This window comes from Ambystoma mexicanum, chromosome 4p (assembly GCF_040938575.1).
Source record: "Ambystoma mexicanum isolate Mex_15411 chromosome 4p, UKY_AmexF1_1, whole genome shotgun sequence".
Taxonomy (NCBI): Eukaryota; Metazoa; Chordata; class Amphibia; order Caudata; family Ambystomatidae; genus Ambystoma; species Ambystoma mexicanum.
In genome coordinates this window covers 848,256,927-848,274,988 of record NC_090927.1, presented here as the reverse complement: position 1 = coordinate 848,274,988, position 18,062 = coordinate 848,256,927, and the positions used below count along the sequence as shown (strand labels likewise).

Below are 18,062 nucleotides of genomic sequence, written 5' to 3'. Positions count from 1 at the left end.
CTTTGCACTGTATTCATTGGGGGGGGGTGGGCATAGGAGTACTGGGTGTGGTCGGATGATGTGGGCAGTGCTATGGGCATTTATGGGCATTGATGGTAGGGAGGGGCAGAATTTGCTCAAGTCAGCTTTATATTTGTGCACTTTCTGTACTCACCAGCCCCGACAGGTGTCCCAGCTCCTGCCTCTGCTGCACAGACTCCCTCGATGCCCTCCAGATGCAGCACACTGCGGCACTCGTCCTCCCATGGAAGCAGCTTCAGGGGTGAGGGTGGTCAGCCACCTGTGGATGTGCATTTGCGCCGGTGTGCAGCCAGAAGGTTCCACACCCTTAACTGGAGGTCATCCCACCGCTTGTGGCAGTCTTTTACGCTCCGTGCTGTCACACCCACAGCTGTCACCTTCCGGGCTGCTTCTGCCCATATAGCCTTGCACCGGAGCTGCGTGCTGCGCTGCTGGTCTGCGGAGAAGCTTAGTGAGCTCTGCATCACTGAAGCGTGGCTTCCGCTGGGTGGTTTGGGGAATCCTTGATGTCATGTTCCTGTATTTGTTGGGCCACTCACTAAGGCTGGATGGCTTCTGGTACAGGGAGATTGCAGTGGATTGTGATTTTTGTAATGGCCGACGGCCTCCTTCCGATTCCAGCCATCACGTTATTTCCGGTTCTGGTGTTTCCGGCTCTGTGTACGTGGTGCCGCTATGTCCGGCATGCACGTGGCGGAGGCAGATGCACTGCCAACATTGGTGACGGTACATCCGTCTACACCAGTGTTACGTTGATTACGGTTTCACTGGTTCCGTGGATGAAGGATGCGCACGGCTGACAACCCGTAATCCTACGTTGTTTCTGGTACCACGCGGTGGCGGACGCGGTAGGACTGCCATCACAGTAACACCAGATTTTTAACGCCAGACTGGTAATGAGGCCCATTGTGTTTCCATGGCTGACCACAATCTTAAAAGGTCTTGCAGAAGTCACTCAAACCACACTGCATAGAAGGTAATTAACGAGATGGCCATGTTTACATCTTTTTTTATCTATTTTGCTTGATATGTGTTTTATGTAGGACTAATAGGATAACTCTGCGAAAGCTGTGGTATGGATCAGTGCAGGTACTCTGTCGTGTTGATTACTTACATCATCGTTTACTTATTTTTAACATTCTAAATCTCACACAGGGGTATCAAAATATCATACATACTACACATTTGTGTGTTGTGAAAACATTAATGTGCAATCACATTAAAAGTAGCTGACAATGGCATGGGCTCAACTAACTATTTTGAGAACAGTAAGTGCATTGTAGTACATGCAGCAAAGGTGCACCAGTGTTCCTTCAATGGCCTAGGAAGCCACGCAATTCAGAATACATTTACCAGAGTAGGTGCTTAAAGCTTGTATTTTCTAACCTGTCCCCGCGAATCAACCTATGTCACCGCTTCCACAGGAGGGCCTAGACCTTTTTCACTCACCTGATACTGAGCCCCATGCCCCTATCAAAAGCAAGTCTCACTTTGGCCATGCTCGGACATCGGCAGCAGTCGTGGACGGCACTGGTGACGAACATAATGTACAACACAAAGGGATCTTGCATCAGATGACAGTTTGCCAAAATGCCACCTCAAACACGGACTACAGCTTTTGCTAGTTATAGCAATTTTTCATGTGTCCAACATAGCCACATTACGAATCGCTGTTGGATATAAACAGTTTCCACGCTGATGCTCATCTCCTCAATGTCTCTCAAAATGTGCTCCCAGTTTGAGATTTCTGTTTCTAGCTCAGTTTCCCCACTCTAGTTTGATCTTGCCCAGACAGGATACTCCTCTTTCAGTGATGCACTCGTAAATGTTGGCCGCTGAGATTTTCTCATCATCGTCTTCGACCATGGCCTTCACAAGTTGTATTGGAGGGGATTGGCACACAAAGTTGCAATATGTACGGATGAAGAGGATTTATTATATGGACATAGCTCACAATTTCTTCCAATGGAATTTGTACTGGACTGTCGGACTCCAGTGGGCCATGTTCGAGGGTATCATGCAAAAGGGTAATCGTTGCCTACCGCTGCTCCTCATTTTCCAACCTTTAATAAGGAATTCCTGCAGATTAGGCAGAAAGGCATCAGGTACAGATGATGACCCGTTTTCCTACTCTTGCTGGTAGGTCTTCTATAAGCCATTGGGTCCGTTAGTTATCCACTGCCATGTCCTCAGTTGGTGTAGCGGTTGTGGGGTATGAGGTGCAGTACCATTCTAGGAAAGTCAATGTAGGTTTGTTGGGTGACGATTCCCAGAGCCAAGGACTTATTTTTGAGAGTGTAAAAGCTTGGCAATCTGCTCTCAGTTGGGAAACCCATATACATCTTTCTCCAATTGTAGTTTTCTTGTTCCAAGGAAAAAAGGCTTTACCTTGACCCGCTAGATAAATTGCTAGAGGATTTTTTCAAGGTTCGTTTAAGTGGAAATGTTCAGCTCAACTGGAAGTGGCCTAAAGAGGTGCAGCAACCTTAAAAGCATATCCATTTTGACTACATCTATTCTTGCACACCCGCTCAGTTCCAAGTTGTGCTTTTCAATATCCAAGACCATGCCTTCAGCCAGGTGGTCTAGATTGTAAGACTGGACCCTTAAACTTTCATACAGGAACAAAATGCCCAGGTATTTCATCTCCTTTTTCTGTCATCCCAGCAGGAACAATGAACACTCCCTTTTGTTCACCATTAGTGATGGCCATCATGTTCTACCTACACCAGTTACACCAGTGTTGGGTGCCTTTTTCTAGCTGAATCTTGCTTGAGATGAGGCAGGTGGTGCAGATCCTGGTGTCAGCCCTTTCACAGAGTACATGCATTATTGCAGACTTTTCACCCAGTTTGTCTTTTTGGTATGACCACCAACATCTATTCATACTCAATACTGCTGCCAGCTTTTTCGGCATCAAGGCTTGCAAATAGGCTGTATTAGTGATTTTCTTGTGTGACAAATAACGGCAAGTATTTGATTGACATTAGTGCTTCCTTTAGAATACTTCAGGAACCCTACTTGATTTGGTGTCCATCTACCCCAAAAAATATTTTTTGCATTTAAGTTATGGGATTTGCCCAACTCCTGTAGAATAGTGGGCCCTTGTATGTCTCTGGGAAGACAATTGCCCCACATGCCTTTAATGTGGACAGGAATATGCTTTTTCAGTTGTCTCAGGGTCCATTCTAGAAAATCTCCATATCCCTTGTTGGAGAAGCTTGTGAAGCTGTATGGAACCGTATGGACACAGTGCTTTACCTGCTCTGAGTTGCAATCTTTAGTCTTTTTATGGACGCTTGGTCTGTACGTTTGAGCATATTGTAGTTTTACCCCTTCTGGCCCCCGATGAACAATTTATTTCCTGAACCTTTGAAAAAGACATTGTTAACAGCTATTAGTCTCTCTGCAGCTTGCTTTTTGAGTTTATGGGCCAAGAGCTTTCCTGATCCCTCAGTCCCTTCCCAGTATTTTTGCCAGGACATGAAGAGGGTCTGCTCATTTCGCACAAATATAATTTGCTCACTTCATATTTTAACCTTTTCCAGCACCATCATCAGAGGAGCGGTCCACCCCCCACCCCCCTCTTTTTTTCTTCTTCAAATCAGACAGAGGCGTTGAGAGCTTGGACGTCTCCAGTTCCCTTTTCCCTTTTTTGACAATTCCTTCCATTAGCAAGCCTCTTGTGGAGGCCTCCAGTGAGTCCAATACGGTGCTCATGCACTCTACAGTCGCCATCTGAACCCACATAAAATAGTATCTCTGTTTTGATCCTTCCTGCTACTATCTTACAACAGTAACGGGTAGATACACAAGGGAAGGCACTTTCTTTCTGCCCATCGTAGTGACAATTTCAATTGGTCCATGGTCCCATATCCAGATGTCGCCTATCTCAGAGGCTACAATTGCATTTGTTGCTTCACTTTTTTGACGAGAAGGTGGTCGCTTCTGAGTATGGCTCATGAGCTACCAAGTAGAATGAGTATTCCCTTGATGGGTTCAAAACCCTTCATGAATCTTGAAATCCTAGTGGAGTACTGACATTTTGCAGACTTTGTTTTTTGTTGCAGTCTCGGGCCATGTTATTGAAGACTAGGAAGCCATGTGGGCAGATATTGAAGTCGCTGAACATGACGACATTATGAAGGCCTAAGAGGTAAAGGAGGCCTCCAAGTCGCAACATCTAAGCCAGTCTAAACAGGGTTATTTAAGCACTAAACAGCATGAAAGGCTCAGACACCCCGTCTAGTTTTGTTGAGGAAAGCATGCATCTACTGTTTGGCATTTACTACCAATGAAAGTTAATTGTGTTGTTTCTGAATACCCATACTAACCCCTCGGGTACAAAGATCATGGCTGCTGTGGAATTCCGTTCTCAACCACTCCCTTTATAGTTTGCATGATCCGGGTGAGTCTCCTCTAGTAGGGAAATGTTGACTTTACATTTCTTTAAATAAAGCAAGACTTTCTACTAATTGGGTTATTTAGACCATTCACGTTCACAGTTATCTTTTTTGCATTAATGCTAAAGATTGACAGGGACTACTGGTTTGAAGTCTAAGGAGTTTGGAAGGGGGGAGCAAGAAGCAAGGAAAGTGTTAGATAGACTAACCCTCCTTTAGTGGGATGAATATATAAAATAATATATCATGTACAACAAGCTAACTCTTTTCCAGCAAGTTAAAGATCAACTAAGTACAATTTCCTGCCAGAATCGCTAATTTAAGATACATTGCTCTGGGTGACAGACCCTACTGCATCGGTGAGAAACACCTTTTCTCACTAGATGCCCCCAATTCTGGAATTAACCGAAGAACCTGGCTTAGTAGAAGCTGTGCAGTCTCCCCACCTCACATAGCAGGTTTCAAACATTGACTAAATACTAATCATGTTCTGTGTTCCAAGATAGACAAACTCACACTGACTCATATGCATGGTGAGAGATGAACCATAAGAGTTTGTCATTGTTTTGAACAGAGACGAGCCCACTGTACTCATGAAGTGTAACCAGAGTTCTGTTGCTGTAACCCCAAGGAGTTGCATCTAGCCCTACTCCGGTTGTCAGTCACCCATGACCAAAGCCTCAGCAGTTTATGCCAGCCCATTTGACCTCCAACTATGAGAAAGTACATTGCCATTAAACAAAGTGTGCCCATTGGAGCAGCTCAAATACTTTCCAGGCAACCAGTATCGTGGCAACAAACAGTGCACCTTGATGTAAGAAAAAGGAGGTGCATTCCAATGACCACCCAGGTGCAAGGAATTACCCAGAGTGTATTTTCTGGTTGGAAAGACATTGGGCCTCATTACAAGTCCGGCGGTAGCCATGCCGGAAAAACCGGCAGGCTGCTGCCGGACCAGTAATACTATTCCGCCTCCGTGATTGCTGGAATCACCGGGACATTACAGCCCCAGTGACCCGGTAATTCTTGAGGCGGAATTCTGTAAATCCCCATTTCCATGGAGTCCTATAGGACTCCATGGGGATGGGGACCATGGAAACACTGGTTCCGTCTATGACAGAGCCAGTGTTTACATGTCCACCTGCAGGTGGGTGGTGTTACTCACGCCAGGTCAGACCTGGCAGGAGCGACACCTCCTGCCTGCAGGACTCGGAATCAGCCGGTCTGGAAACAACGGTGGCGGCGGATTTACCGCCACCGTTGTTTCCGGACCGGCTGACTTGTAATGAGGCCCATTGACTCAAAATGGGCTTACCACATTTTAACTTTTTGTGCAGTTGGAGATCCTCAACTTCCAGACTTCTCATTAAAATACAGGAACGAAGGACAAAAAAGGGAGTTGCCCCTCGCAACCATGATATATCAGTCTTGTGTTGCCACAGCCTAGATAATCACTGCACAGCACTCGTTCTGAGGACAAGGACAGGCAGCGCTTCTGAGAAGCCTCAAGAGCTTGTTGAAAAAGAACACCCCAGGTTTGCACAGTAGTGCTATAATCGAACATTTCACAGAACTTGGAGGATCATAATATTCAATGTTTGTTGCCTGTTTCAGGCATTATTATACAGATATAACCACTCCAACTCAAAGGAAATCCTGTGGTGCAAAGGGACGTGCCGTCTGGGGACAGGTTGAAGGGGAATGCACAGATTACACACCCTGCATGTGCCTATATTCATTTTTGCTGCTTTAGTTCAGGGTGTCAAGTACCCAAGCACTCCTCTCCCTCCATGCCTATAGTCAGCGAAAACATGTATAATTCTTGCCCTTCGTACGCTGATGTGCCCATGTAGTCCTAACTATACCACGGCCAAGAAGAAAATGCAGAAGATGCTGCAGTGGTCTATGCAGCAAGGCCACATTAATGTGACCCATGTGACTAGACTATCTCAGAATGGCCATCACACCTTCAGCAAAAGTCTCCAATAGCATGCAAATGGAGCAGGTGCCCCAAGGTGTGTTCATGCCTCTTTCGGGTCAGTTAAACTAGCATTCACTTTAATGCAAAACATTACCTATTAGTGTAAACAAGTCAATTCATTCAAAACATCACAACATTGCAAATACTACTCTGCTATGGATACTTTTGTCAGCGTTCAGGCATTCCTTTTTCTTTTTTATTTTTAAAAAGTAATTGAAAATCTGCAGGGCTACCCCAGGGGCTGCTGCACAATGTATATTAAAAGAGGTGGTGAATTTTACAGATGGCTTGACATTTGGAATGCTAGCTTTCTCACATTAAACACTTTCCTTTTGCTGATCACTACCATTGGGGGATCTTGAAATATTGGTATAGGATAATCCTGTCAGTTGAATGATTTTTGTTTAAAGGCGAAGTCTAAAATCCTCTCTTGTTGAGTGCAGCAGAAATTGTGCCAAGAATTGTCTAGGACACATCATCCCATCCTTTCGTTTTCCAACCTTGCAGATGTTCTCAATCTTGCTCTTTAGAGGTTTTAGCCCAATTATGAGATCCTTAAATACTTGTATTGCCCAAGTTGCATGTACTCCCCCTTCAAGCGGACTATCCAAATTTTATTGGACAACCACTCGATCCAAAATTATATTTTTCTCCCAGAGACTCAACATATCCTTTACAATGTTCAAGCCTAATAGATGTCCTTCAATCCTCATTCACAGCTGGATGACCTCAACTATGGTTGCCCACCCTTGCGCTCCACCAGGGCCAGTTGTGATACAAAGGAAGACATGGAGGAAGGATCCTACCATGCCAATTCCTTGCAAGAGGTGAGGTTTATTATTAAAGAGTTAAGCACTGGTGGGATTTGATGGAGAAGGCAGATTGGCCATTGAGGTAAGTATTTGACTGTGATTTACCACCTTTTCTTATCTCGATAACCAAGGAAGGTTGTTCCGGGTTCTTCCTGGTGCCATGGCCTGAATACATTAGTATGGTAATTCAAGGCTCTGGCTGTGAAGCTGCTCACTCAAGCTGCCATCCCTCCCACAGGCCAGGCAGTCATAGAATGTGTTCAAATCCATTTCTGTGCATTTCTTGAGGATGGAAATGGAAAGTGTACAGTTGCAGATGATACAACTCCTGTCCTATGTAGATTAGTGCAACAAATGCCATGCATTGCAATGTAAATGGGATGAGAATTTAGGTATCTGAGATGCCCACTATTTCACCCCTTTTGGGGTTTCTCTACATATTATTTTGCCCCAGAATTGGAAGGGATGCACTCGGGACAGGTGGGGGGGTCAATTTATTTTATTCGAGAGGCTTTTCAAATGTTTGCGTACACCTTTTGGATGTAGGTAAAAACTGGAGTAATGTTTCCAAGCTAATTGACCGCATCCTGAAGCAGTATATACCACATGTGGTATTTCTAGGAATCTTACTCTGTAAATACCATATGATGATTTCTAATTTAGCAAGAGGTGAAAACAGAGTATTTAAACCATTAGATGTTTTTACCATTATCGCCCAAGTCATAATGAGGGTCTAGATGCTGGAGTGATAAAACCAAAAAGAAACCACAATCTAAAAAACAAAGTGAAATTAATTTTGAAGAACCACTTCAAAAAGCCAAAGAGGTGGATGGTGGAAAGATTTACAATGCGTTAAAAGCTGTCTGACATATTAACCCACCTTCCTTTGATTTGTTTCCATGGGTGTGATCCACTGCTCTCCTTCGTTTTCTTCATGAGTTGGGCCAAAATGCGTAGAAAAATGTGGAAGCTGCTTTCAGAACTGTAGAGGTCAGAGCCCTGCTCTTCCCCACAGCATCTCTTGACAACTTCAAGCATGGAGAAAGGCGTTTTGCTGACACTTGCCAACCCCTTCAAACCAAGCCAGGGAATGTTAAAGGAACTGTTCTGAAAATTACAAAATATAAGATCATCATCAGTGGAAAGATTTCCTGCCAATGTAATTGTCTTAGAACAGTGACAACAATGGACTACCCATACGGACACATGCAGCACTTGAGAAAAGCAGAGCCCTGGCTATGATACAACTCGCTGCTTAGAAAGGCACTGTCGGTACCATTAAGGCAAATTACCAAATGAACCAAGATAGCAGAAATAATTGATGTGCAACTTAATATTGGTTATAGATTAACATGCTGGGGTTAAACACGTAATACAAAATCGTAAGCGACACCCAGAACACTGATCGAAACCATGAGGGACACAATAGCTAAAGGATATTAACCGTTTACTTTGCATTCCCTGCCCTTTTGTTCAACAGCTGGACCCTTGGATGGAAGACACTTGCACAAGTCTACAGTAGAATGGCTGGATGAAAATCTGTTCAAATATCAAACTGTGAAACTATTGTCAAAGGAAAGTAACTTGTTTCTTTGTTGGCGTAAATCTCTTGCTGTGTATAGACTACCAAGTAGGGTCAACCTCACATGACCGGTTAGAAAAAGGCCAAAGCAGTCTTGACTTGTGGAGGACGTTCAGAAGAGTGGCATAGGTTTTGGTAGGAATGAAGCTTGCATGCAACAACAGGGTTCCATGTCATATTTCCGCATTTTAAAGCCCATACACAAAAAAAAGACTCAGCTGTTTTTGCGTCTACTTTAAAATGCTGAAATATCACATACTAGCCCCCCTCACCTCTGCAAGGTGATTCCTTCCCCACCCTCTCCTGTCGGTTGTCTTGATAATCAGCAGTGGGGGGGGTTTAACCCCCCCAAAACCCATACCCTCACCCACCACCCCCTTCCCAGCAAACACACACTCACTCACTCCTCACACATACGTACACAGATGCACACACAGACACATACACAAACACATGCAAAATAAACACTTACCTCCTAGGATGCACCTTTCTTCTCCTGCCCGTGCTCGCTCCTGCTTCCTGCCCATCAGCCCCTGCACGCACTTATGTGCTGTAGGGGCATGACAGATCAACATTTTTTTATTTTTTAGAAAAAGGTCTTTTGGACCTAATAACAAAAAAAGTACACAACTCTCTACAAGAGCTTCTCGGGTCAGGGAGCCACGACAATGCTAGCTAGTTTAGAAAATGCAGAGTCGTCGTACAACCCATAACACAGAAAATAATGAAAAACAAAAGAATTATATAGACCACTAGGAATGCATAAACTGACTGAATGGGCAATAACTGCGTAAGAGGTTTTTTTCCCCACATAAGTGGAGGCTGCCCAAAAAATCATGAAACTTGCAACTCAGGAAAGACTTGGCACACTAAATTTGATGCTTCTTAGTACATTTATGTTGGGAAAGCATTAATATTAGTTTGCTGGCTGGTATACTGAAGCTCCATCCTGCTCGCTACATGAAGTAGATTCTGGCGTCTGTAAGAGCATATCATTAGGGGCAGACGGAAAAAGTTACTTACCTGTAACTGTTCTCCAGCATGGGTCTGGCATGGATCCACGTGCTCATGCATATATTCCGCTTCATCAGGCAGGGAATCCTTGGTAAAAAAGAAAGCAGTCTTGCTTTAAAAGCTTGAAAACTGCCTTTCACCCATTAACCAATCACTGACGTCTGGATCATGCTGCACCCATCCAATGTTGACTGTCTCCCTAGGCCCAACCCCCGGTGGCCATCTTCGTATTTGAAAGCACGTGAAGTGACAGTATGAACTATGAAGAGCCACCACAGGGAGGGTTTGCATGCGAGTCCATGCCAGACCCATGCTGGAGAACAACAGTTGCATGTAAGTAACTTGTTCCTGTTCCAGCATGGGGTCTGGCATGGATTCACATGCTCATGAATACAAATACAAAGCAGCACATAACAACCAGAGGAGGTGGCAAGGCTCAACAGAAGTACAACCTCTTGCCCCTGGAACAGACTCACCTCAAACAGGTTGTGTAGCAACGCCTGGGCGACTCTTGACTCCTACCTGGAATACCTGTCGACGCAGTAGACTTCCGTGAAGGTGTGCACAGACCTCCACATAGCAGCCCTGCAAATGTCCAGCAAGGGGAACACCAGAGAGATCTGCCGTAGTTGGTGCGATGGCTCTGTTGAAATGGGCTCTCTGCCAGCCTGGAAGAGGTCTGGTGGCCAGACGATGAGTGCATGATGCAGCCGGAGAGCCACCTGAAAACCGAAGCCTTCAATTGGGCCTTCCCATTATACACAGGTCCAAAATGTACAAAGAGTTGAGACGTCTTCCGAAAATCCTTCGTGCATGCCACATAGGACTTTTTTTTTTTATATAACATTTTTATTGTTTTATAGATACAAACAAAACATAACATCGATAAATTAACACTGGGTCAATACATTAAACATACATGTATTCACTTTCTTCGCAAAGCTGGAGTTCTTTCCTCCTATCTTTTATACTGTAGATCTGTTATGCTCAGTGGCTTTTAGGATCGTCTCGATCGCATGCATGAGTTCTATTCTGTTAGTTCATCAGATTCTAGGCTCCTTTTTTCATGCCTTCAAGTGTCTTCCCATCTTTGCCATATCTTGGCTGCTTTCTATGGGCATCCTCTTGTGGTGTACACTCTCGTTTCCATCGGTACGCACATGTCCACATCCGTTACCCATTTCTCATATTGTGGGGGTGAGGCTGAGCCCCATAATTGGGCTAGGTTCCTCTTTGCAAGTCCAGTGGATGTTGCAAACATGAGTTTTTCGTATCGAGATAGCTCTATCTCTGCATCAATCCCTAGTATCGGGAGTTTGGGGTCCATCGGTATCTCGCGGCCAACCACCATTGATAGCCTATCGCAGCATTTTTGCCATTAGTCTTGTATTTGTGGGCATTCCCACAGGATATGGAAGAAGGTCCCTCTTGTTCGATGGCATCGTAGGCAGTTGGGATCAGTCGCCCTTCCCCATTGATGCAGAGCCTCTCTGGGAGAATATATTTTGTGCAAGGTTTTTAGCTGGATCAGCCCGACTCTGGCAGAGATTGCTGTCTCTTTGGGGTACATGAGGGCATTAGTCCAGTATTGGACCCACATCTCTCTCCCATTTCTCTTTGAGTTCTGTGAGTTCCATTGTAGCGAATGAGTTGATTGCATTGTACATTGTAGATGTTATTTTGTGATCAATTCGCTCCATCACTATGTTCCTCTCGATCGGGGTACACTCTGGTACGTTAGGGAGGTCAATCTCACTTGCGATAAGAGCGTGTCTCATTTGCCTGTAGTGGAAGTGTTCTGAATCAGGGAGATTGAATTTGTCTCTTAGAGCTTGGAAAGATTTTATTTCACCCTCTTCTCCATGTCTTCTAGTCTCTGGATCCCAGCTTCACCCCAGGCCGACCACTTGGGGATACCGCTGAGCTCTGGAAGATGCTTATTATGCCACAGGGGCTGTTTCATCGTGACCTTCCCTGCCCATCCCAGGTATTTGTGTGCGTCCATCCAGATCTGTGTCCTCTGATTGTGGATGTGTTCTGCCGTGTTCTTTTTTGATAGAGGTTTTCCATCTGGGTGATCCCTTGCTCCGCCTGCGTATCTGCTCTGTTGTGCGGTAGGTTTGTGTCGTTGTGTAGGATGTCATTCACTACTGGCATCTGGGCTGCCCAATAATAGGTTTGTAGGTGCGGGAGTCCAATTCCTCCTTCCCATAATGATCGCTGTAGGGTTTTTAGTGCGATACGAGGGTGCCCTCCTCCCCACAACAGTTTCCTAAGCGTCTCATCTATTTTGCGAAATTCTATTTTCGGTATGTATATCGGAGCGTTTTGCAGGATGTATATGAACCGGGGGAGGGCGAGCATCTTGAATAGCGCAGCTCTTCCCAGCAGTGTGAGTGGAAGAGTCATCCAGTGCCTCACATCATTCACAAATCTATCTCTTATTGGGTATAGGTTCTTTTCTTTATATAGTGTTAGATCTGTCGTGATCGTTATCCCGAGGTATCGAAACTGCTCTCTTTCTGTTTTGTACGGGCAGTTATTCAGAGTTGTCGGATCAAGTCCCTTGATCAGGAATAGCAGGGATTTATCATTGTTTACCCTTAGCCCACTGAAGATCCCATAGGTGGTTAACATATTTGTGAAGGTGGGGCAAGAGAGAGCTGGGTCACTCAGATAGATTAGAAGATCGTCGGCGTATAGGGAAACCTTGTCTTCCCAGTCCTGTGCCCACTGGAAATCCTTCCACTCCTGGGATTCTCTGAGCATTATCGCTAGTGGTTCAATCGCCAGAGCGAATAACATTGCCGATAGGGGGCATCCCTGTCTGGTGCCTTTTCCAAGTTTTATGCTTCTTGAGAACCACCCATTTACTCTGATTTCTGCTGTTGGGGCTTTGTATAGGAGTTTAACCCAGTTTGTGAATTGAGCTCCGAATCCCATTTTAGCCATTATGATCCATAGGGCCTCCCAGTGAACGGAATCAAAGGCTTTCTCAAAGTCAATAGTGAGGAGCGCCAGTTTGTCTTGTAGAGCCGGTGATCTTTCGATGGCAGTTTGTAGTCTATTAATATTCATTCGCGTGGATCTCTGTGGCATGAAGTCGCATTGGTCCGGATGGACCAAGCATGTTATCACTGTCTGTGCCCGTTGGCTAGTATTTTCGCCAGTACTTTGGCTTCAGTGTTTATGAGTGAAATTGGTCGGTAAGAGCTACATGCATCCGGAGGTTTGCCTTCTTTATGTATCACCACTATACTGGCCTTTCTTAAGTCCGGCGGGAGTATACCCTTTTCCTTTGCATGCTGGAACATTTTAAGCATGTGTGGTGCCACTTCTGCTGTGCCAATTTTCTTCCAGATTTCCACAGGGAAGCCGTTGGGTCCCGAGGTTTTCCCATTTTGAAGCTGGGAGATGGCAGTCGTCAGTTCTTCCTCTGTTATTTCAGCTTCGAGTGCTGACCTCTGTGCTTCATTTAATGTCGGAATGGTCAACGTATCCAGTATGCTGGGGTCCGTAGGGGTCATCGGCGGGGCATATAGGTTTTCGTAATAGGTTGCAAAGGCTTCTGCAATATCTGGGTCCGTTGTGGCCCATTCGGTGTTTGTGGTTTTTGTCCGGCGTACTTGTAGGTGGCCCTCTGCTCTCCTTTCTAGCCAAGCAAGCATCTTGCTGGCCTTATCTCCCGTTTCGTATATTTTGGCGCATATGGTTCTATGTGCATGTTTTGCACACGTTAGCGCCACATTCTGTAGCTTCTTCTGCGCCACTTGTAAAGTTGTGTTGTCTCCCGCCGCTTCTGTGCTTATGTAATTTGCCTCAGCCCGTTTCACCTCTGTTTCTGCAGCTTCCACTTCGTGCTGGTGCGCTTTTTTGTGTGCTGCTGTCCAGCTCAGGATTTCACCCCTCAGAGTCGCCTTGTATGCTTCCCATATTACCCCTGCGTCCTCCACTGAGTCCTGGTTCAGCTCAAAGTATGCTGCAGTTGCTTCCTGACTTTATTCTGTTAAATCTGGGAATCCCAGGTAGTATGCATTCATTCTCCACCTCGGTGGCGGCTGTGGTCTCTCTGTCTCAAGCAGCATCGTGAGTGGGGAGTGATCTGATATCCCTCGGGGTTGTAGTGTTGCCTCTATTACTTTATGTATGCTTTCGCCTGGGAGGAAAAAATAGTCAAGTCTGGACATCGATGCATGTGCGCCCGAGTGGAAAGAGAATTGCCTCTCTTCTGGGTGAAGGTCTCTCCATGCATCCCTTAGGCCCAGTGCCGCCGTGAAGGTAGCAAGCTTGGTTGGTAGTGCCGGGTTTCTACCCCTTGTATGCGTGCAGTCCTCACTGATGTTCATTACCTCATTGAAGACTCTGCCTATTACCAGAGTATCCGTTGGATTGTTTACTATTATCGGTGTAATCTCCTCGATTAAAGCTGTCATGAGTGTCGGGGGTGAATAGACTGCCAATATAGCTGTGGTTTGGTTCCATAGTGTGCCTTGTATGAAAACAAATCTGCCTCCAGGGTCTTGGATTATTTTAGTTATGTCGATCGGGGTCCTTTTATTTATCAGTATTAGCACTCCTCTCGAGCCCATGGAGAACCCTGCGTGCATTGCTGTCCTATACATGGTTCTCTTGAAGAATTGGCAGTTTGTGCCCGCCAGATGTGTTTCAGTTAGCATTACTATATCTGGGTCTTGTCGCTTTATGTATTGCATCACTAGCCTTCGTTTTATGCCGTTTCCCCAGGCCGTTCATATTCTATGTCAGAAAGGCTAACTTTTTAGTATTATTCCTTGATGTGGCCATTACCCCTTGGGTTTGGTGTTATGTGCGAGTGTCCATCCCTTGCGATCTTCATGCATTCTATGATTTTTGTAGCCCTGCTGAGCCATTTGATTAGCGAATACCTGTGTAACTCCCAACTCCCCCTCCCCATACTCCTCCCCCAACTGAAGCATCTGTCGCCCATTGAACAAACAATTAACCAATCAAACTAATCGCAAGTGCTTAACTGTCCTTGGTATTGGAGATACCTCGGTGCGTACTTGCTGCTGTGGGCCGCCAGCAATCATTTTCCGGTTGCAATATGTGTCAAGCAAAGTTCGTTTGATTTCATGCCATGTCTGTTTTCCTCTTCCATTCGCCGTCACAGTCATTCGTCTTCTCTCTGTGGTATCGCGTCCATTTCTTGATGGGGTGGCCTTTCTGATGGTTCGTTTAGCCGTGACCTGTTTCTTCTCCTTTCTTGGTGTTTGTGTGGATTCCCGTCTCCTTTCAGATTTCTCTCTGCCCAGGTCCATGCCTCTTTAGGGTCAGTAAAGTGTATTGTCGTGCCATTGTGGTATATCTTCAGCTGAGCTGGGAACAGGAGACCATATTTCACATTCAGTGTTTGAAGGCGTTTTTTGAGGGGGTCAAAGGATTGTTTCATTTTCTGCACTTTCCTAGTGAAGTCTGGGAAGAAGCCGATCTTGGAGCTGTTGTATGTTATGTCTCCTTTTGCCCTGGCCATCTGCAGCACTGCATCGCGATCTCTGTAGTTAAGGATCTTCGCTACAACTGTTCGCGGTTGCCCACCAGGTAGCGGCCTGCCCGTCGGTACTCGATGTGCCCTTTCTATAGAGAACAGTTTCGACAAAGTCTTGGGTTCAAACAGATGGGCAATCCATTGTTCTGGGAAGAGTTCCATGCTCTCTCCCTCAGCCTTTTCGGGCAGGCCAAGTATGCGAATGTTGTTTCGCCTTGACCTGCCTTCCCATTCTTCCACCCTACTTTCCAGTACCTTTATGCGTTCCAGTGCTCTATTCATTTGCTGACCCATGCCTCTCAGTAGGTCTTCTACAACCGATATACGGGTCTCCGCCTCTCCAGTACGGGATGAGAGCTTTTGAAGATCGTGGCGTAGTAGGGAGACTTCTGTGGAAATGCCGTCCATTTTGACCTCCATAGAGGTGCGTGAGTTGGAGATGGCGTTCATCACATCCCGTAGGGACAGATTTTCTTCAGGATTTTGTGCATCCTCGGATCTGCCCGCTTCCGTTGGTGGAAGCAAGGCGGTGGTTGTGAATTGCTCCATTGCGCTCTGGTTGGTCTCTTTTTCTGTTGTCGCTCTATCTTTGCCCATCGCAGTTGTCGGCTGTTGGCTTGCTTTTGGTGCAGGCTTTAGTGTTTCGAGTCAGCTTGTGGGGTAGCCTGCACAGTGGCACTCGTGTTTGTGTGAGAGTTAGTAACCAAAGCGTGTTGCGCCCCTGTGGGGCCCTCTGTAATCTATGTGAGGACTCTCCTTGTGTGCCGCCGGCTCCCGAGTTGGCTCATGGGTCTAGTTTTCCTACTTCCCCCCCCCCACCCCCACCCCCTGGTTATAGGGGTTGTTGCAGCTCGAGTTCCGTTAGGAGGCTGAGCCCGGGGAAGTCCTGTTCGGTTGACTTAGTTGGGGGAGTTTCCTCCCTAATTTTCCCTCCTGTGGCTTGTATGACTTCCCTTGTCCTCTCAGTTTTATTGGGGCCTTTACCCCCGCGTTTCTTCTCGGTGTGCTGGCGGCGCGTAGTGGGGTTTTTAATTTCTTATAGCTTTTGTCCCTTAATTCAGGATCTACCTCCTGCACTCCTTTCTGTCCCAGCTCTTGTATGGCCACTATTTTAGTTCGTGTTGGGGAGGAAGGGTTGCCCTGCCCTTTTCATCCACCCGCCCACACTCCTTACCGGCTTGATTATGCAGGATGTCAGCAGACGCTCAACGTTGTACGGAGCGCCCGCAAGCCGTGGTTTGGAGAGGGAGGCTGTGTTCCGGGTGCCGTCGATCTCTCCAGGCGCCAGTCGCTGCGTGGGGGATCAGGTTGTAGCCGCTCGCCTCCACCGCAGGCCGCCCTGTTCTTTTTATGAGGGGCACTCGTTCCGGGCGTCTGTCGGTCGCTTCAGGAGTGGCGATGCGGGACGCCTCCAGCTTCACCAGGTTTCCCAGTGTTCCGGATTCATTCTTCTCCGGGAGTGCTAGTTCGTTGCAACCGCTCCTCTGATTTGGCGCGTAGCGGGCATCTTGGATTCACTTCAGTGCCGGTCGCAAACATTTTTTCTCCCACAGATTTCTCGATATCTGTTCAGCGGAGTGCTTCCCAGTTTCAGTCTATTGTAGCGGCGAATGTCTGCTTTTAATTGCTGTGATTGTTCGCCTCCGTTTCAACAGTTTTCTTCAGGATTTTGGAGGATTCTGCTGGCGGCCCGGGAGCTCACACGGATCACGTCTGCATGCTGCGCCCGCTGGCCACGCCCTCCCCACATAGGACTTTAAGGCACAAGCAAAGTCCAGCATATGCAGCGACCTCCAAGTGGGTGAATAAGGATTCAGAAAGGACTGGGAGCACCAAGGGTTTGTTGAGATGGAATTCAGGAGGAACCTTGGGCATAAAGATGGGGTGGAAGCACCACCCTCGTAGCATGGAAGGTGGGAGCTTTCTGGAAAGAGCCTGAATCTCCCCAGACCTGCCTGGCTGATGTGATGGGCTCTAGAAAAGCAGTCTTCCCATGAGAGAAACTTCAGCAGAGCCTGATGCAATGGTTCGAATGGAGGCCCCATGAGTTTAGTAAAAACAACACTGAGCTCACAAGCCAGTGAATGGGGCTTCACCGGTGGAAAAGTCCTGAAAAGGCCCTTCAGAAACTCCATGACGAATCTGAGACCGCAGCGAAGGCCTGCCTGGTGATCTTGTGTACCGGGAAATGGCCGCCAGATGCACCTGGATGGAGACGTGGGTCACACCGGCCTTGGCTAAGGACAACAGGAGCTCTGGGGCTGTGACATGCAGAGGTGTAATTTTCTGCACCCTGCACCATACAGTGAAGCGTTACCATTTGTGGCCAAACAATAGTGTAGAGGACGCTCTAGCTTTGGCGAGGACCTTCCTACGTTCTAGAGGAATGTCAAATCCCAAACTCTAGGACTGCAAGAGCGAAGCCGCGTAGTTCAGTATCGTTCAGTCTTCTCTGTAGAGGAGGTCGGGAAGATGAGGTTGCCGGATGGCTGGCACTAACACCATGCGGATCAGGTCTGGGTACTCTATCGAGTGGGGCCACGCTAGGGCGATGAGTATCATCTTGCCGCTACAGTGTTTGAGTGTGTTGATCACACATAGCAGCAAAGGGATTGGAGGTAACACATACAGGAAGAGGCCCTCGCATGTGAACGGGAATGCATCCCCAAGGTTCCCTGGCTGGGGAAACCTGCTGGCGAAAGCGTGGCACTTCGAGGTTGCAGCC

General features: G+C 46.7%; 1 protein-coding gene across 1 annotated transcript in view; it reads right to left on the bottom strand.

Moving 5' to 3' along the window:
* Positions 1–18,062, bottom strand: part of MMS22L (MMS22 like, DNA repair protein) — a 1,233,593-nt gene that overhangs the window by 881,310 nt on the left and 334,221 nt on the right. The window contains exon 12 of the mRNA XM_069606412.1: positions 8,098–8,324. Within this exon, the coding sequence (XP_069462513.1) occupies positions 8,098–8,324 (227 nt within the window). The remainder of the gene's footprint in view (positions 1–8,097; positions 8,325–18,062) is intronic.